The sequence below is a fragment of the Salvelinus sp. IW2-2015 genome, linkage group LG9 (genome assembly GCF_002910315.2).
Source record: "Salvelinus sp. IW2-2015 linkage group LG9, ASM291031v2, whole genome shotgun sequence".
Lineage (NCBI taxonomy): Eukaryota > Metazoa > Chordata > Actinopteri > Salmoniformes > Salmonidae > Salvelinus > Salvelinus sp. IW2-2015.
Window position 1 is genome coordinate 12,508,754 of NC_036849.1, and position 21,401 is coordinate 12,530,154.

General features: G+C 43.6%; 1 protein-coding gene across 1 annotated transcript in view; it reads left to right on the forward strand.

Annotated features, from left to right (window-relative positions):
- The window catches only part of dph6 (diphthamine biosynthesis 6), a 78,997-nt gene that overhangs the window by 48,379 nt on the left and 9,217 nt on the right, over positions 1-21,401 (forward strand). Inside the window, 2 exon segments of the mRNA XM_023994257.1 lie at positions 6,179-6,424; positions 12,122-12,518. Of these exon segments, the coding sequence (XP_023850025.1) occupies positions 6,179-6,424; positions 12,122-12,518 (643 nt within the window).

Sequence of the window (21,401 nt, forward strand, 5' to 3'; positions counted from 1 at the left end):
ACCAATGAGACAGCCTCACGTGTCACCACAAGTCACGGGGGAGACAGTGGACATCACTCACTGTGTCACCCCCCCCCCCCACACACACACACACACTAATACACAACAACAACACACACATAAATGACATTCATAGAACTGACTGATATTGACAAAATATGACCATCCAAGTGATTTTCCAGATATAAGATTACATTTGAGTCTTGATTTCAGGTGCGCAGGTTAGGAGTTGACCAATCTAGTCTTTTCTTTGACTGTGAATAAAAGGTAAATAAAGCTTGCATGGGCCACTCTGTAAAAAAACAGAAACATGACTGAAAGAGGTGGTCACAGCTGGAAAGGGAGCATGAACGGGGGTTGAGGGTTGCAGTTTCAACATCATTCAATCAGACAAACATGCCCCTCAGCTGAAACAGCGAAACCCTTCCCATTCTCTCGAATTAGGGAGATTAGCGGGAAAGCGCATAATGCGGGATGATGGAATTTGTCATAATTTGCATTGTCCTGGAATGATCCTGTTTGATAGAGCGACGCATCGAGGAGCTTGTCATGTCCCACGGGCAGGTCATAGAAGAAGCTTGGCAGAAATGATTTTTGAGATATGTGCATCAGTCGTAAAAGCCTCACAACCAATTTGTCAAAAAAATCTGAGGTCGGGACAGTTGAAGGCACCAGGGCATTTTGCTTTAACGCACAAAGAAAACGTGATCTTCTATCACTTCAGCACGCAACTCTGATGGTCTGGGCTACCACACTCTTCATTAACATGTACCTTTATCCGCTTGACTTTTTATATTTTACAATATTTTTTTATTTATAAAATTATTTGGGTTGAAGTAAATTTAAGATAAAACACAGCAATACATCAATTCTAATATATTTATTTTTGTCAACCGAAATTGTCAAATTCAAAAATTCAAAATGATTTATTTATTTGCTCCTGTATTGTGGCGTGTGGATGTGTGTGAGGAGGGTGTCTCCCACAATAACACAAAGCAGTCCCTTCTGACCTTGATAATACTCCCCAACGCAGCCTAGGCTACAGACAGACGAGTAATCAGCATAAAGTTGACCAGAGCCGACGTGACAGTGTTACTTCTCCACGCGGGCATCTCTGGAACGGGCATGTCGAGGGCAGACAGGCAGGCAGAATGGAAACGGCATAGTGAAAGCGAGAGAGGGGCCAATGTCACGTTTTGTCTTTATAGTGTCTTTTCACGATTCCTGATTTATTTTGCTTTCTCAAATATTTGTTCTGGTAATAACTATTCTATTTTGAACATATGTCCGTAGGTATTTTTGTCTCCATATGCAGTTCTGGACCAGAGAGGATGCTTGAGAGATCCCCCATGTTTGCCTTTCTTTGTGAGTTTCATTCGGGCTATTTATGTCGCCGTTTAAGTAACACTGATGTTGTGTGACAGTTGAGCATACAAGGGTTAGGCTCAAACTAGAGCACAAACTGAAAAAAGGGACATGGAGGATTAATAATATGAAGAAATTTAAAAAAATACAATTTAGTTTTCTTTCAGAAGAAGCCTTAATTAAGAGAGACTAAGATGGTGAACGATACAAGAGAAGGGGAGAAAGGTTTTGGTTCTCCTGAACATGTTATATTTCTATAAATGAGGTGTCAGAAGCCCCAGAATCTCCTCAGGGCGTAGCACAACATGAGCCCATCTCTTATCATTTCTTATTCGGAGACGTGATGCGCTTTGAATGCACTAATGCTGAAAGAGCCCCACAGACTTGAAGCTAGTTGAAGATGGAATCACAGCACACAGACCTGACAAAGTGACATCCACCGTGGAAGGATGAAACAGTTATTCCGTATCAAATCCAAAAAGCAGAAATAATATATGCACTTAAATGCGTGGAATTAACTTCTTCCTTGATCCGCACATTTACAACTATTTGCCAACCTTTAAATATTCAAGAACTAAAAAATACAGGAAAGAGATTAAGAATTGTGTGGCATGAAATAAGCATGTTCCTTTATAGACTATGAGATTGTGAGGTTTAGAAGGGCTATTCGTTCTAATACAGTTTGATAGGTGTTATGACATGCCTTGCTCCAGTGTTCTAGTGATTGAGTCATTCAATATCCCCCCCTGCCTTCAGTCCAAAGTACTACATTCACCCATTTACTGTGGACCCACTGTTAACAATGCTCCAAAGATTCAGAAGCAAACATAATTCTGTTACCAATTCTTACTCACATTATGCTGCATTTAGTCATACACTGTTTAGCCCTTTCGTTTTGTGTTATGTGTTTCCTTCCTGCGTTAGCCAAAAGTCACAGCATATTAATTTGATTCATTTTGTACATTTGTATTATCATTCCCTTAGTTAAATTACGCACGAGGGCTCAATGGGAGATGTGAATGAACATATCTGATAAGCAGACCATGGAGCTGTTCCCCCTCACCCTGTCCTTGGACCAGGGAGAAAACTGGACTGTTTATCAATACCAGGTCACTTTACCTGCACTGGCCCAGTCTGGTCGGTCTATACCCAGCCCTGCTAATGACACAGAGTCAGACAGTCATTCAGCAGAATTGAGCCCAAAGAGTTACTTTACAACACCAATGTAAATATAGCCTTAGCCTGTTCATGCCTTGGAGGTTTCTAACTAAAACGACAATTAAGAAGGCCTCAGACACGCTAGGCGTGTTACAAGAAGCAGTGAAGGCTTGAGAGCGGATGGATTTATCCATGCAACCGGTGCTAGTGTTCCAGTGTTCCGGCATTTGCATACGTGTTACTGTCTGGATCCTTGGGGCTCAGTGACCTTTTGACACGTCGTTGGGTTTATGAAAAATGCTGGTGTTTAAGCCATGAAATAAAGGTTGATAAAGCATGAAGCCAAAACACAGATTCAATTAATGCTAAGCAGGCAGCGTGTGCCGCGACTGCCTCAGACGTCTCACAGAGAGGACGTTTGTGTAGCTTGTAGGGAAAATAAGGTCTGAGACACATTTAGTGTTAAGCCAGACTAATAGATTTTGTAACCCTGAGGTACAATATTCAAAACTCGGCTTGCACAATAACTAAATATGCATTTTCAGTAAGTCAGGAAACAATTGAAATATCAGATTGAAAAACATAAGCTGCATTGTACCTTTTACCGTTTAGGGTCAGGATATCTGCAATTGCTGTGAGAGGGAGTGGAGGCTAAGTATACCATTCACCATGAACACGCCTTACTATTGATTTAACTGTGAAATATTTAATATCGCGTGTCCTTTTCTCACTGGGCTATTTACACTCCTAAGGTTACCGTTTGAAAAATACTTGACTTGTTTATAGGAAGTTTAATGTAATATGCTATTGTTTGACCCTTATGAATATTAACAGTCTCATCTCTGGCCTATTAAAAATGCATGTGGCATTGTGCTTGTTGATCACGTTTAGGACGCCCATGCAAATTGGACTGTCTTCCCTGTCAGTGCAGTAGATAAATAATGTAGCTGTGTTGTATATTCAGGGACACACCATTGACAGTCAATTAACAAGTTTGATTGGTGTGTGAACTCATTCTTTTGAACTGTTAATTTTATGTAAATAGTATTCGTTTCCCTTTTTCCTCCACTCTCAGGTTCGCCGTGAAAAGCCGATCCCTCGTTAACCCCCCCCCCCATGTGCCAGTAGTAACCTGAGCTGGAGCTTTAATAATTGATCATCACACACCTGCTTGGTGGAAGCTATGGGGAGTTTGTCTTTAACAGTCAAGGGGGCATGCGCTGGCCTCTTGATATTCAAATCAACAAATGGTAGTCCTCCTTTTTTGGAAGTCAAAATGGGGAGCTCTTTTTATGGCTTGTTACGAGGTCCTCGCCACCCGTCTGACTTTATCAAGGCTCCTCAGATGGAGGAGATATGATGGCCCTTGATGGCTCATAAATGGAATGCCAATGACGATTTGTTGTTGACGTCTCCAACAACTCAGGCTTTTATGTTACGCTGCAGACCAGACGTAGATGTATAGTTCGCGCTTCCACAGATAGTGCTCGCAGGTAAATGATCAGGTGGTTGATCCGACCGTTTGAAAGACAGGAGGCCTCCCTCCTCCATCCCCCTCCCCTCCTCTCCTCCCTTGCGTCCTCTCTCTCATCTCCTCCTCTGTCGTGGTAATTTGGAGCAGCAGAGGCAGATGCTGAAGATTCATCAAAGTTGACAAGTGAACCCAGGAGCTAGGAATCATGGAAAACCCATATGGAAATGGCTGTGGCCATATCCCCCTCTAGCAAAGAGCTTTATGTTGTTCTGTTATTATCAAATCAAATTCTACAAACTGCTGATTTTGTCATGGTGAAGAAAAACCTTTGAGTGTGCTGCAGCAGTATTTTAAAGCGGCATCACACTGCCCTTGAATGTCCAGTAGTAATGTCCACTATGGTGCATTGATGTGTACTGAAAATACAGTGTAACTCAAAACATATGCACCATGTTATCCTGCGTTCATCCCATAGCTTTGCAATGCTTCTTATCTGCATATATTGCTCATTGGAAATTTGATTAAGTAATAAGGCTACTTTTATGTAAAAGCAATTTCCCCTGTCTCATTGATGTGGACTCGATATCTCAGATAAGCCTAGTAGGTGATTGGATCTGTAACACCTAGAACCTTAGGGTGGTGGGGGTTAGACAATTGGCCTCATTTGCTACTAACAAAGTGAGCAAGGGTACTGACTCAGTGGAGGTGAAGAGGGGGTTGGGGCGAAGTGCTAAGCCTTCAGTAATACCACTGGTCCACACTTGGTAACCCTGGTAATCTGGGGGAGAAATACAATACCCATGTATGTACGTATGGTAATCGGTTAAGGACCCTGCTCTCACGCCATGTATCAATTGATTTTGGTCTCCTTGATCCCTCTGGAGGTCAGCGTCTTCACAGACCCTGAAGGTCTCTGCTTAGACCACCAATTAACACCCTGTCACCAGCGGCTGTTTGCATTGACTAGGAAGTGGCATGGTGGCCACACTTTGATATCCTAATGTAGCAAGGTGATGGGTGTCCAGGGACCTGACCTCTCCACTAGTCTCATTGGTCCCCACGCATCCTTCTGCATTAATCGCATGGATTTCTTTGAGCTTAAATTATTGAGCTTAGGAACTTTGTCGTCTAACAGGCCGTTTATCTGGGAATCTCAGCTTATTATGGCGTGGCTAATTATGCTCATGAATAAGACAACACAGACAGACCCCCGTTTGAACGGATCTGCTCTCACACATGCTAAGGCACCTGCTTATATTCCTGGTGGGAAATGTGTATTATTGGTGATATGATACATTGCGAAAAAAGATGGAACTTAGTTGATGCTCTAATCAAACTGACTGATAATTGATGTTCATTTCGGACGTTACACCTTACTGATGTCTGCACTGTGTTATTTTGACAGGACTCAGGTAGAGTTAAGTTAGTTTGATTAGGAAATGAACGGCACTTCTTTGCAGTTAGAACATGTTTTTGTTTGTCAGTTTTCACGTTCAAGTTGTGTCAGGTCTGTGTTTGCAGTTTGCACTCTATAGCTTTACAAAATAGTAAATGTTTCCATTGTAGTCCTCCATGAGGTGTGTATATGTTTGGAAATTAAATAAATAAGTTAGCCTCAATTCTATATCGAACAGCCCAACGTCTTCACCAGCCATTTGTCCGTTTGAGAGAATGACTGCATTTATCATCTTTGACCAGTAGCCAGTTCTGTGGGAGTGTGTAATTGAGTTTCAAGCGATGGATTGAGTTTGAGGAGAGATTTATTCTCTGAAACCAGGAGTGTGTACATAGGCCACATGGCCAAGCAGAAGCACAGCCATTCTATAGGGCAACTGAGAGGGAAAACATGAACCCCTGGAAAGAGCTTTGGTTGACCGCTGCCAGGATGTATGAGACTGATGTCAGGGTCTATAATGTGAATGGAGCTGAACAACCAAACAGTTCCTGTTTAATCACATATATGGCTCAATTCCATTGGAAGAACCAGGGGGAACCAGAATGAAAGTGAACTAGGGAGAACCAGGAGGAACCAGAATGAAAGTGAACTAGGGAGAACCAGGAGGAACCAGAATGAAAGTGAACTAGGGAGAACCAGGCACAGGGTTCCATAGTTACACCATGAAATAGGCTAGCATCAGCTTAACTAACGTGTGATTGTGTGGTACCTTTGCCCCTTTACAGGTGGATGAGGCAGTGTTCTGTGCAGGACAGATTGCCCTGGTGCCTTGTACCATGCAGCTGGTGAGGGCTGGAGCGAGGACCCAGGCCTGCCTGTCCTTCAGCCACATAGAGAAGGTTCTGGAAGCAGTGATCAGCAGCCTTACCCTGGGCCATGTGCTGCAGGCCCACTGCTACGCCACCCGCAGCCAAGACATCCCTGTCATCAGAGCAGTCTGGGACAGCAAGCTGAGGGCCGCACAAGAGAAGGTGAGCTATTTTATCAACTATTTATCCTTTGTATAAATCCTTTGTGTATTTATCCTTTTGTGAATTTGATCAATAGCATAAATAAATGGAATTAACCTCTACTCACACAGAGTAGGCAAAAAAACAGCATCTGTGTGTGCTTCCATCTCCATTTGAATAAGGGAGAAAATGTGATAGACATATTAGACATGCAGCCTTGAATTCTCTATCAGAATTTAATGGGCAAAAAGTGGAATTTCCAAATGAGCCAAAGTCCCACCCTCTCTCCCCCTTCAGAGACCCAGAGCTCTGTTGCTGATATTTACCAGTGAGTGTGCTCATGAAAAGTTGATGATGTGGGAAACACTGGTGTCTTTGATAATATGGAGCTTGGCACAGAAGCAGATGTCTTCCGTTAGAACCTCCCTAATCCTTTATCCCCCCTTTTGGAGTTAGGCTGAACTCTCTGAGCAGCTTATCCCCCTCCAGTCCATGCCCCCGCCCCAAACCCCTCTCCCCTGCTACAGACCCTCTTCCACATGGCTAATAAGGGCACCAGGCTCCCCAGCCAGGCCTGCTCCTCCCGCGGTAATCTGCCAGCCCTGGGGAATAAGGGAGCAGGAGAGAAGGGAAGAGCCCACCTCCAACATGTGTCTCAGACTCTGTGGTGGGAAGTGCAGTGGGGGAACTCACTAAAAGTGCAAATCAGGGACTTTCTAAAATGTGCAGTGGGGACTCACTAAAAGGGCAGAATGGGGACTCGCTCACTTGCAGGACTTGCCTTCATGGTGGAGATAGCAGACTACCCTCTTAAAGCTCACACTGAGTGTACAAAACATTGACAACACCTGCTCTTTCCATGACACAGACTGACCAGGTGTAAGCTATGATCCCTTATTGAGGTCACTTGTTAAATCCACTTGAATCAGGTTAAAGGATTTTTAAGCCTTGAGACAATAGAGACATGGATTGTGTATGTGTGCCATTCAGAGGGTGAATGGGCAAGACAAAACATGTAAGTGCCTTTGAACAGGCTATGGTAGTAGGTGCCAGGCACACCAGTTTGGGTCAAGAACTACAACGCTGCTGGGTTTTTCACGCTCAACAGTTTCCCGTGTGTATCAAGAATGGTCCACCACCCAAAGGACATCCAACTTGACACAACTATGAGAAGCATTGGAGTGAACATGGGCCAGTATCCCTGTGGAACGTTTTTTGACACCTTGTAGAGTGGGGTGCAACTCAATATTAGGAAAGTGTTAGGAAAGTGTTTGGTACACTCAGTGTATAGGCTCCACAGAAGAGTCTAGTGACAACTTATTGATAGAGTTGGACCCATAACAAAGTGAGGACCCATAACTCTATTGTGAGGAGGGTAATAGGAATTAATGTAAACTGTTTCCTGCCCATAGCTGGCCTCCCCCAACATGAGTAAAATAAACGTATAACACAGGGAATGCTACTAATTAGCATGTAGTTTAGGGACTGTCAGACCATTGACTCACTGAGGTCAAAGCTTAGGGAACTAGTTGGCTACAGCATCAGGGCCAGGTCAATCAGGGCCAGGTCAGATGTGCTCCAAGATGGCCAACATTCAATAAATTGGTGAAAACAAGTCTTTGATGTGTCAAGCGGACTGCTTATTGGCACCTTGAGAGTCCTCTATCTGAACTGGCACTTGAATGAACCCCTCCACAGATTGACAGCTCTGTTAGTTTCCCCCCAAACAGGTTAGTTAACCCTCTCTCAGCCCTTAGACTATTACAGTGGGCTAGCTGGTAAGGGTTACTAACCTCCTACCTCCCCTTTGTGAGGTAGTCTTTGAGTAGCAATAGATGCTGGTAGTTCCCAGCTCCTCCATCCCTCCTCCCCTCCCTCCCTCTCTCTCAGTGCAGGTGAGGAGGGAGGAGAGGAGAGGATCCAGGGGAGAGAGAGAGGCTGTGGCAGGGGCCTGCTTGCGTTTCATCCTGGGCCTGGTGAAATGGCTCTGTCCCTGCGGTGGGGATTAGACAAAGCGCCGGTGCTCATTTGAAGTGATTGTAATGAGAATATTTAACACAGGTCAAATACAGATAACACCACTCCTACAGAGACTGGCGAATAACTTATCCTCTCCTTTATTCACTCACACACACACAAGGCTCAGTACTGGCTGAGTGCACCTGCAGTAAATGGGATCTTTATGTTCTTGGTACCTGTATTTTACTGTGTGCTTTTTACCTGGTATTTACTTAGAAGTTCAACTCAGAAATTCCATGGTAAAGTGGTCATTATTAAACTTTTTGTAAGATAATGATTTAAACTAGAAAGGGTAAAGCTCCAGGGCCAGTATTTGGATGTGGATCGTCTTAACCATTGTCTTTGTCAGTAGCTATTGATTCACACTAGAGACACCTGATGAGGTGGCTCAGCACAGAGACCACATTTTGACCCATGCAATTAGCTACATAGGAAACCAATAGACCCCGAATCCACCCCTGACTAAAACCAGGCTCACTTTGAATAAAAGTGTCTTCTCTTGTTAGTTTCAACAACTTGACTCCCAGGTCGCACTCACTTTTACCTGACCAGCTCCTGCAGCCAGTCAAGCAACACTAAAACCCTCTTGCTATTCATTTTCAGAGTGACGAATAATAACGGCCAAAAACATTTATCACGTTTACCTCCGGCGCCGCGCACAAACGTAACCAGCAATCAGAGCTGTGATGAGGTGGGAGACATCAGGCTGCTGAGGCAGAAGGAAACACAGCCGCGTGGCTCCATGTTGATGTTGTGCGTTGATCATTTCTCTAATCAGGTGGACGGGGAAGCTCGCAGGGGTTAATTGGGAGCACGCCGGAGCCGCCTCGCATGTGAAATCCTATTTATGGCGCGTCGAACCGCGAGGTCAGTGTGTGAGTGTGATGAATAAGGAGGTGTGCATACAATACGTCTGTAATTGTTAGACAGACTTCTCAGTTGGTATGGACAAAAGGACTGGAAAACACGGCGACTTCTTTTGTGTTGATGATCAATTGATTTTCTCCTAGTTATTAGTTAGGCTAAACGTTTGGTATTCATGAATGCACATTATGTGATGTGTGATCGAATGGCAATTTCCATCATAAGAAGTTACACAAGATCACAGTGTGAAGTCAAGTGCCATGCTATGGTCGTTTTCTGTGTTTGTCTGAATCCTGGCTTGAGTGTTCTGTAGTAGTCCCTCTTTATGGTATCCATCAATCTCCATCTAACTCCATGGGTACCCCCACACACCTAAACATATAGGCCCTTATATAATAAGGGTTCCTCTCACTCCCTCCTGTATATCCCCTCTCCTCCCTTTAACCCTGTTCTGCCCCCTCTCTTCAGGAGGGAGCTGTTAGTGTTAGCTAACCTAACGCACCTCCAACACCACAGCAGCAGTAGACAGGCTTTGGTTTATACAAGTGGCCCCAGGGCTACAGCCAGCCAGCCAGCCTGCAGAGGAAACGGAGAGACGAGAGGGGGGATATTGTGAGGACTGGTGGCCCACTGCTACACCAAGCCTGTAGAGGGAACAGAAAGAGAGAAGAGGAGAGGGGGATAATGTGGGCACTGGTGGCCCACGTCTCTCAGGTAGCCACACAGAGGAGAGCCAGGCAGTCCCAGCCACGCGCTGAAGGCCTCCCGCTGGGCAGGAAATGTAGGGGAACTGCCTAAGCGGCTAGGCCCCATCAGCTCCCTGCTGCTTGCCGGCTTTACACCACTTCCTTATTACGGTGTTTACCGTTCGCCTTTCACGCCTCTCTGGTCCCCAGCCCTGCGCCAAGCGTCTGTGAGAGAGAAGGAGCGGGGGAAAGGAAGGAGGGAGATAAAATAAACATGGTGGAAAGCAGGTCACATCCTCCTTCGACAGTGGCTGAGTGAGTTCCAGATTTTCACAGAGTGCGAGAGAGAGAGGGGGGTTGTGCTAGTGAGCCAACTGAATGAAGGGATGAAGTAATGTGATGTATTGCATTATGGAGAAAGCAGCATTAAAGAGCAGGGCTGCCCCAATCACACGTACATACACACCATGCCACACACACAAACTCTACTGCAGGCACTCAGCTCAGTCATATATCACAATGTGTCACCTCTTTATTTTATTGGATTCATTTAATACATTATTTCTAGTCAGGCAGAGGGTGTCAGGTGGGTAGAGTGCTTTCACTCCTGACAGCAGGGAGACACACTACAACAATGAAGTACTGACTACACACACAGACTGAAACATCACCACCAACTGAAACACTGAAATCACAGGGAAGGGAACAAGATTCTCAGAAAGGACCAAATGTACTGCACCAAGCGCTCTCTGTTCATGTAACATTTGGAGAGATAAATAAATAAAGGAGTTGATTTAACCACCTCAGACAAGTCTGGGAGGAAAAACAAAGTCTGGAAGTTTAGATCTGTGTGACTGTCTGCATTGATCGGCCAGAGGCTAGAGTACCGTAGCATCGACATCGAGGTTCTCTGTCGTCTCACTGGGTACGGTACCTCAGCACCCTGGGCCAACAGGATGGCCTTTAAGCCTGGTTAAGCAGGGCTCTTCTCCCCCCTGTCCCCCTCACCACCCCATCCCTCCCCCCTCCCAGAGCAATGAGTATTGACAAGTGTAGACCTGGGCCCCTCCAGGAGAATACTTTGCCGTGCGCTATGTGCTAATCTAACATTTATCAAAGCAGAGGACACATATGTATCGTGTCACACCACACAACACCACACAGGCCTGCCGTCCCTGTCACACTATTGTTCCCTGTTATTATTCACCATCACCACTAGCTAGGGCTTCACAGTGAAGAAATGGAGTGAACAAATTTAGGCTCTCCTCTTTAGGCCCCCCCCATCGTCCTTCTCCCCTCTCCAAGGCGAGAGGTTGGCTGTTGATACACAATTAGGCCTTAGCTAAAGTTTAATCTGGAGGTAAGTGGTGCAGGCGTTCATGTAGCCGGCGTGTTGGGTCGCGATGGGTTTGTTTATCGAGGGGGACAAAGAGGCCGCTCGTCTGCTCTTGTCAATGATTTTTTGTGTGAGTGAATTACAAAATAAAGTGTATGTAACCTGTTATTATTCTGCACTTACGAAGTGGGGTGTAAGTGGATGAAAATTGATCCAGCAAATTGAAAAGGGGGTTAAGTGTTTTTGTCCTATCGACTCCAGCCGAAATGACTTGTATAAAACGCTCATTTCTCTCCCATTAGCAGATGAGGGCCGCAGCCAAGTATTATTTGAGGGCTACATTGTGCCGAGAGCTGGCAGAAGACATTTTGTAGCTGATAATTGCCCACTGACACTGTCTGGAGGGGGAAAACAGATTTGAACTCTGCAAATATAATCATTTGAAGCCATCACGGCAGTTTTCTGCTAAATGTGGAAGGGTGATTGGTGAAATGGCCACAGCATGAATCATGATCTCCTTTGAAACGGTGAAAAGGGCTTCTTTGAAAGAAGCTGTCATGTTATCAGATGGACTTATATGTGCTGTTGTTGATGGATAGCTGTGTCGGCATCTATATATATTTGTTTGACAAATGATTATTGTCCATACCCTGGAATATAACCCAGGCTCACCTTTCCATCTCAAATCTTCCTCATGTTCCTCTGACACCCTGCATATCCTTTCTCTCAGGTATTGGATATACAAATAATTATCTTTGTGATAAAATGTGCATTAATTGTCTCAAATATAAAGGGCACCTTTCTATATTGCAGGAGGAATCATTCGGGGAGCAAGAGATTCAGAGTGGACCCTTGGTGGTTACCGTGGTCCCTGCCTTACCCAGGGGAGCGGCTGTGGAACTGCACGTCATTGCTGCCCACGACGACCCCAGACACAGGACTTCCTGTCACATTACTACTGAGGTGGCGTGTGGAACCATAGAATGTCATGCCATGCTGTCCAGCGATAGCCAGTGTGCCACTGTATCCTTGGCACTGATGGTGCCCAGCTCTGCGCCAGCTGTTTTAGGGGTGGAAGGGGAGATACTGGGGGCACTAGTTGCTACCCTACAGAGTGCCATGCAGAAGATTGGTGGTGGCGGGATCTCTCCACTGTGTGCCAGGGTGTTCTACAAGTGTAACAATGCACTGGCTGGACAGCTTGTAACAGGTAGGTAAACCACACACTCTACACTGCTCCCTCATACACATAGCAATGCATGTTTAAACATTTTCAAATTAAAATTAATTTGAGTTAAATACAATTAAATCTATTTGGTATAAAGGTGATCTTTATGTTACTAAGATCTTAAATTAAGCAACCGAGATTGGGTAACTGTCCGCCTAAAACAGTGGTATTCCCCCCAAAATAGTGGGGAACCCTTTTTTCCCCCTGAAATTTCTGGAGACCCCATTTTTCCACCAATAATTTCTTGTGACCCCACCCCACCTCCAAAACATTTTTATTTTTATTTTTACATCAACAAATAACATAAAATTCATTGCATTTTCATCTAAAAGAAACAAATACATCTACTCAATACAATAAAAAATTACATGTTATCTTTCTCAAAAACCTTTGTCCCATACAATAATCTGTACTCTACATTTTTTGTTATGAATAAAACAATATATATACAGTTCCAGTGAAAAGTTTGGACACCTACTCATTCAAGGGGTTGTCTTTATTTTTATTATTTTCTACATTGTAGAATAATAGTGAAGACATCAAAACTATGAATAACACATTGAATCGTGTAGTAACCAAAAAAGTGTTAAACAAATCAAAATATATTTGATATTTGAGATTCTTCAAAGTAACCACCGTTTGCCTTGATGACAGCTTTGCACAATCTTGGCATTCTCTCAACTAGCTTCACCTGGACTGCTTTTCCAACATTTTTGAAGGAGTTCTCACATATGCTGGGTGCTTGTTGGCTGCTTTTCCTTCACTCTGCGGTCCAACTCATCCCAAATCATCTCAATTGGGTTGAGGTTGGGGTGATTGTGGAGGCCAGGTCATCTGATGCGCTTACACAGTCTGGAGGTGTGTTGGGTCATTGTCCTGTTGAAAAACAAATGCTAGTCCCACTAAGCGCGAACCAGATGGGATGGCGTAACGCTGCAGAATGCTGTGGTAGCCATACTGGTAAAGTGTGCCATGAATTCTAAATAAATCACAGACTATCACCAGAAAAGCACCATCACACCTCCTCCTCCGTGCTTCACGGTGGGAATCACACATGCGGAGATCATCCGTTCACCTACTCTGCGTCTCACAAAGACACTGTGGTTGGAACAAAAAATCTCAAATTTGGACTCATCAGACCAAAGGACCGATTTCCACTGGTCTAATGTCCATTGCTTGTGTTTCATGGCCCAAGCAAGTATCTTCTTATTACTTGTGTCCTTTAGTCAATCAATCAATCAAATGTATTTATAAAGCCCTTCTTACATCAGCTGATGTCACAAAGTGCTGTACAGAAACCCAGCCTAAAACACCAAACAGCAAGCAATGCAGGTGTAGAAGCACGGTGGCTAGGAAAAACTCCCTAGAAAGGCCAGAACCTAGGAAGAAACCTAGAGAGGAATCAGGCTATGAGGGGTGGCCAGTCCTCTTCTGGCTGTGCCGGGTGGAGATTATAACAGAACATGGCCAAGATGTTCAAATGTTCATAGATGCCCAGCAGGGTCAACATATAATAATAATCAGGTGGTTGTCGAGGGTGCAACAGGTCAGCACCTCAGGAGTAATTGTCAGTTGGCTTTTCATAGCCGATCATTCAGAGTATCTCTACGCCTCCTGCTGTCTCTAGAGAGTTGAAAACAGCAGGTCTGGGAGAGGTCAGCTCGTGAACAGGTCAGGGTTCCATAGCCGCAGGCAGAACAGTTGAAACTGGAGCAGCAGCACGGCCAGGTGGACTGGGGACAGCAAGGAGTTTCAGGCCAGGTAGTCCTGAGCATGGTCCTAGGGCTTCAGGTTCCTCCGAAAGAAAGAAAGAAAGAAAGAAAGAAAGAAAGAAAGAAAGAAAGAAAGAAAGAAAGAAAGAAAGAAAGAAAGAAAGAAAGAAAGAAAGAAAAATAGAAAGAGAGAGAGAATTAGAGAGAGCATACTTACATTCACACAGGACACCGGATAAGACAGGAGAAATACTCCAGATATAGCAGACTAACCCTAGCCCCCGACACATAAACTACTGCAGGATAAATACTGGAGGCTGAGACAGGAGGGGTCAGGAGACACTGTGGCCCCGTCCGACAATACCCCTGGACAGGGCCAAACAGGCAGGATATAACCCCACCCACTTTGCCAAAGCACAGCCCCCACACCACTAGAAGGATATCTTCAACCACCAACTTACCATCCTGAGACAAGGCCGAGTATAGCCCAGAAAGATCTCCGCCACGGCACAACCCAAGGGGGGGCGCCAACCCGGACAGGAAGATCACGTCAGTGACTCAACCCACTCAGGTGACGCACCCCTCCTAGGGACGGCATGGAAGAGCACCAGTAAGCCAGTGACTCAGCCCCTGTAATAGGATTAGAGGCAGAGAATCCCAGTGGAGAGAGGGGAACCGGCCAGGCAGAGACAGCAAGGGCGTTTCGTTGCTCCAGTGCCTTTCCTTTCACCTTCACACTCCTGGGCTAGACTACACTCAATCATAGGACCTACTGAAGAGATGAGTCTTCAATAAAGACTTAAAGGTTGAGACCGAGTCTGTGTCTCTCACATGGTAGTCAGACCATTCCATAAAAATGGAGCTCTATCGGAGAATGCCCTGCCTCCAGCTGTTTGCTTAGAAATTCCAGGGACAGTAAGGAGGCCTGCGTCTTGTGACCGTAGCGTACGTGTAGGTATGTACGGCAGGACCAAATCAGAAAGATATGTAGGAGCAAGCCCATGTAATGCTTTGTAGGTTAGCAGTAAAACCTTGAAATCAGCCCTTGCCTTAACAGGCAGCCAGTGTAGAGAGGCTAGCACTGGAGTAATATGATACATTTTTGGGGTTCTAGTCAAGATTCTAGCAGCCGTGTTTAGCACTAACTGAAGTTTATTTAGTGCTTTATCCGGGTAGCCGGAAAGTAGAGCATTGCAGTAGTCTAGCCTAGAAGTGACAAAAACATGGATGAATTTTTCTGCATCATTTTTGGACAGAAAGTTTCTGATTTTTGCAATGTTACGTAGATGGAAAAAAAGCTGTCCTTGAAACAGTCTTGATATGTTCGTCAAAAGAGAGATTAGGGTCCAGAGTAACGCCGAGGTCCTTCACAGTTTTATTTGAGACGACTGTACAACCATCAAGATTAATTGTCAGATTCAACAGAAGATCTCTTTGTTTCTTGGGACCTAGAACAACCATCTCTGTTTTGTCCGAGTTTAAAAGTAGAACATTTGCCGACATCGACTTCCTTATGTCTGAAACACAGGCTTCCAGGGAGGGCAATTTTGGGGCTTCTCCATGTTTCATCGAAATGACAGCTGTGTCATCCGCATAGCAGTGAAGTTAACATTATGTTTCCGAATTACATCACCAAGAGGTAAAATATATAGTGAAAACAATAGTGGTCCTAAAACGGAGCCTTGAGGAACACCGGAATTTACAGTTGATTTGTCAGAGGATAAACCATCCACAGAGACAAACTGATATCTTTCCGACAGATAAGATCTAAAGCAGGCCAGAACTTGTCCGTGTAGACCAATTTGGGTTTCCAATCTCTCCAAAAGAAGGTGGTGATCGATGGTATCAAAAGCAGCACTAAGGTCTAGGAGCACGAGGACAGATGCAGAGCCTCGGTCTTTGATGCAGAGCCTCGGTCTTTAGCAGTGGTTTCTTTGGAGCAATTTGACCATGAAAGCCTGATTCATGCAGTCTCCTTTGAACAGTTGATGTTGAGATGTGTCTGTTACTTGAACTCTGTGAAGCATTTATTTGGGCTGCAATCTGAGGCTGGTTCAGTGGGGGGGAAAAGTATTTAGTCAGCCACCAATTGTGCAAGTTCTCCCACTTAAAAAGATGAGAGAGGCCTGTATTTTTACACTTCAACTATGACAGACAAAATGAGAGAAAAAAAATCCAGAAAATGACATTGTAGGATTTTTAATGAATTTATTTGCAAATTATGGTGGAAAATAAGTATTTGGTCAATAACAAAAGTTTATCTCAATACTTTGTTATATACCCTTTGTTGGCAATGACAGAGGTCAAACGTTTCACAGGTTTTTCACACTGTTTGCTGGTAATTTTGGCCATTCCTCCATGGAGAAAATCTCCTCTAGAGCAGTGATGTTTTGGGCTGTTTGCTGGCCACACGGATTTCAACTCCTCCAAAGATTTTCTATGGGGTTGAGATCTGGAGACTGGCTAGGCCCACTCAGGACCTTGAAAGTGCTTCTTACGAAGCACTTCCTTTGTTGCCGCGGGCGGTGTGATTGGGATTCATTGTTCCTGAAAGACCGCACGTTTCATCTTCAATGCCCTTGCTGATGGAAGGAGGTTTTCACTTCAAAATCTCACGATACATGGCCCCATTCAATTCTGTCTTTTTCACAGATCAGTCGTACCTGGTCCCTTTGCAGAAAAACAGCCCAAAGCATGATGTTTCCACCCCCATGCTTCACAGTAGGTATGGTGTTCTTTGGATGCAATTGCATTCTTTGGTCCTCCAGAACACGACGAGTTGAGTTTTTACCAAAGTTCTATTTTGGTTTATCTGACCATATGACATTCTCGAATCTTTTTGCTGGATCATCCAAATGCTCTCTAGCAACTTCAGAGGGCTGGACATGTACTGCTTAAGCAGGGGGGACAGGTCTGGCACTTGCATGGATTTGAGTCCTGGTGGGTTGTAGTGTGTTACTGATGGTAGGACTTTGTACTTTGGTCCAGTCTCTGCAGGTTCTTCACTAGGTCTCCGGTGGTGGTTCTGGGATTTTGGCTCACCGTTCTTGTGATCTTTGACCCCAGGGGTGAGATCTTGCGTGGAGCCCAGATGAGGGAGATTATCAGTGGTCTTGTATGTCTTCCATTTCCTAATATTGCTCCACAGTTGATTTCTTCAACCAAGCTGCTTAACTATTGCAGATTCAGTCTTCCCAGCCTGGTGCAGGTCTACAATTCTGTTTTCTGGTGTCCTTTGACAGCTCTTTGGTCTTGGCCATAGTGGAGTTTGGAGTGTGACTGTTTGAGGTTGTGGACAGGTGTCTTTTATACTGATAAAAGTTCAAAAGGTGCATTAATATGGGTAAAGAGTGGAGGACAGAGAGCCTTCTTTAAAGAGAAGTTACAGGTCTGTGAGAGCCAGAAATCTTGCTTGTTTGTAGGTGACCAAATACTTATTTTCCACCATAATTTGCAAATAAATTAATAAAAAATCCTACAATGTGATTTTCTGGATTTTTTTTTCTCATTTTGTCTGTCATAGTTGAAGTGTAAAAATACAGGCCTCTCTCATCTTTTTAAGTGGGAGAACTTGCACAATTGGTGGCTGACTAAATACTTTTTGCCCCACTGTAACTCTAATGAACTCATCCTCTGCAGCAGAGGTAACTCTGGGTCCTCCTTTTCTGTGGCGGTCCTCATGAGAACCAGTTTCATCATAGCGCTTGGTGGTTTTTGCGACTGCACTGGAAGAAACTTTCAAATTCTTTAAATGTTCCGTATTGACTGAACTCTATGTCCTAAAGTAATGATGGACTGTCAATTCTCTTTGCTTATTTGAGCTGTTCTTGCCATAATATGGACTTGGTCCTTTGCCAAATAGGGCTATCTTCTGTATACCACCCCTACCTTGTCACAACACAACTGATTGGCTCAAACGCATTAAGAAGGAAAGAAATTCCACTAATACATTTTTAACAATGTGCACCTGTTAATTGAAATGCATTCCAGGTAACCAATTGAGAGAATGCCAAGAGTGTGCAAAGCTGTCATCAAGGCAAAGGGTGGCTACTTTGAAGAATCTCAAATATATTTTGATTTGTTTAACACTTTTTTGGTCACTATATGATTCCACATGTGTTATTTAATAGTTTTGATGTCTTAACTATTATTCTACAATGTAGAAAAAAGTACAAATAAAGAAAAACCTTTGAATGAGTAGGTGTGTCCAAACTTTTGACTGGTTGGCGACCCCACTGCAGACCCCGACTTTGAATATCACTGCCCTAAAGAATGTTTGGGGTGACATTGTTAAAGATATTTCCATACATAAAGTTGTGAGAACAACGGTCTAGTAGAAACCAGTCTCTGGAGGGAAGCTCATCTTCCTTTGTGTTTAATTATTGGGAGTCATTTGCTCTCTGTTGTAAAGAACAGCACTGGGGCTGGCAGCATCCTCTGTCATCATTATACTGTTATGCCACCATCTTACTCTCTCAGGATTCTGGTTCCTCATCAAGACAAATATGGAATGGTATTTATTTTCCCCTGCGAGACTCGTTTTGTCTTTAGAAAAGGTCCAACCAACACATTCATCAACCAGACACAGTGGAATCCACTCCAGACTCCACACTTTTACAGTAATTTCTCGACCTTGACATGTTTTACTGGGGAGTATGAAATTATAAAGTGATGAATAGGAATAAACATAGTCGACAACAATATGTCTGGACATAAACATGGGTGTTTGTTTTGTCACATAATTATATGATGACAATTCATGAAAAGTCGTCAGTTCTTGTTCTGAACATCTCAGGAGAGTTTGAAATCTACTCCGTTCACACAAAGTAGGGCTGAAATGAAAGGATGCTCTGACATTTTAGTACTGCAATCGTGTTTGATGTGAATATGGGCATATAATACAATGTTGTGTTTTAAAATTGCTGAATTTTAATGACGTTGTTGGATCTCAAATATGTAAAAAAACACAACGTCCTTTTGGTATTTTATTGGTTTATACTGTTTCACCAGAGCAGTTAGAACAGAAAAATAAGTGTATTTTTAAAAACTTTTATTTTTAAAAGTCCACAGCTTACCCCTCATTTCATATTTCTATGCTATGTGCTCAGACACTTTCCCTTAAGCCAGTTATTGACTCATCATTGAACTGGAATCTGTTACCTTTCCTCAGCACGCACAGCCCCAGCCATGGCCTGGGAGAGGGCCTGTGGCCAGGCAGCCTTCATGGTTCACAGCCCAGCTCCGCGCCTAATGCTTTGCAAAAGTCAAAGAAGGAAAAGTAGCACCTCTGGCGCTAGCCGTCACAGCCACAAAGTGCCACTGTTGTAGCGCAGTGCAACGCCGCTGAAAAATGTGACCCACCCCGAGTCACTATCGTTGCGCTTCACGGCTGATAGACAGACATATGCTCCGGATGAAACCTTTTACATGTTGTCTGAAGATGTTACTTACGTTACAGAGACTCAACAACCCCACATATGGCCTAGTTGTGTCAGATGATTTGCACTTCTAATGAAGTGATTTGTCTACTATTTAACAATATTCTTATAAAAACATTTCAAAAGACATATTAGTATGTTTTTGTTGTTTTCTATAAATAATGAGTAAAAATACTGTTATAGATCCACTGAAATGTTGAAAGAAAGGCATCAATTGTTTCATAAAAAATCTATTTACGGTGCATTCGGAAAGTATTCAGACCCCTTGACTTTTCCACATTTTATTACGTTACAGCCTTATTCTAAAATGTATTTTATCATTTGTTTTACCCTCCTCAATCTACACACAATACCCCATAATGACGAAGCAAAAACGGGTTTTTAGAAATGTTTGCAAATGTATTTAAAAAAAAAAAACTAAAATATTACACTAACATAAGTATTCAGACCCTTCACTCAGTACTTTGTTGAAGCAGTGATTACAGCCTCGAGTATTCTTGGGTATGATGCTACAAGCTTGGCACACCTGTATTTGGGCAGTTTTTCCCATTCTTCTCTGCAGATCCTCTCAAGCTATGTCAGGTTGGATGGAGCTTTGCAGCACAGCTATTTTCAGGTCTCTCCAGAGATGTTCGATCGGGTTCAAGTCCGGGCTCTGGCTGGGCCACTCAAGGACATTCAGAGACTTGTCCCAAGGAGAGAGTTATGAGGATTGTCGAATTCTCTTTGCTTAATTTTAAGCTGTTCTTGCCATGATATGGACTTGGTCTTTTTACCCAAATAGGGCTATCTTCCGTATACCATCTCTACTTGTACACAACACAAACTGATTGGCTCAAACGCATTAAGAAGGAAAGAAATTCACAAATTAATTTTTAACAATGGTGCACCTGTTAATTGAAAATGCATTCCAGGTAACCAATTGAGAGAAATGCCAAGAGTGTGCAAAGCTGTCATCAAGGCAAAGGGTGGCAACTTTGAAGAATCTCAAATATTATATCATATATATATATGTTTATATGTATATATGTAAACACACACACACGTACAACACACACACACAGCTACACACACACACACACACCATTACCGTTCAAAGTTTGGGGTTCAATTAGAAATGCCTTGTTTTGAACAGATAAGCACCAGCTGTAATTATATGGGATATCTACATAGGCGGTACAGAGGCCATGATCAACAGAACTATCACTCCCTGTGTTCCAATGGCACGCTTGTGTTAGCTAATCAAAGTTTATCATTTTAAATGTTTTTAATTGGAATAAATAAACAAATTAAATTGTATTAGTCACATGCGCTGAATACAACAGACCTTACAGTGAAACTTACGAGCCCCAACCAACAATGCAGTTAAAAAATATATGGATAATAATAAGAAATAAAATTATACAAGTAAATTAAAGAGCAGCAGTAAAATATACAATAGCGAGACATATACTCAGGGGGTTACTGTACAGAGGTCAATGTGCGGGAGCACAGGTTAGTTGAATATGTACATGTAGGTAGAGTTGTTAAAGTGACTGCATAGATGATAGCAACAGAGAGTAGCAGCGGTGTAAAGGGGTGCATGCAAAGTATTCTGGGAAGCCATTTGATTAGGTGTTCAGGAGTGTTATGGCTTGGGGGTAGAAGTTTATTGTAGAAGCGTTTTGGACCTAACTTGGCACTCCGGTACCGCTTGCCGTCCGGTAGCAGAGAGA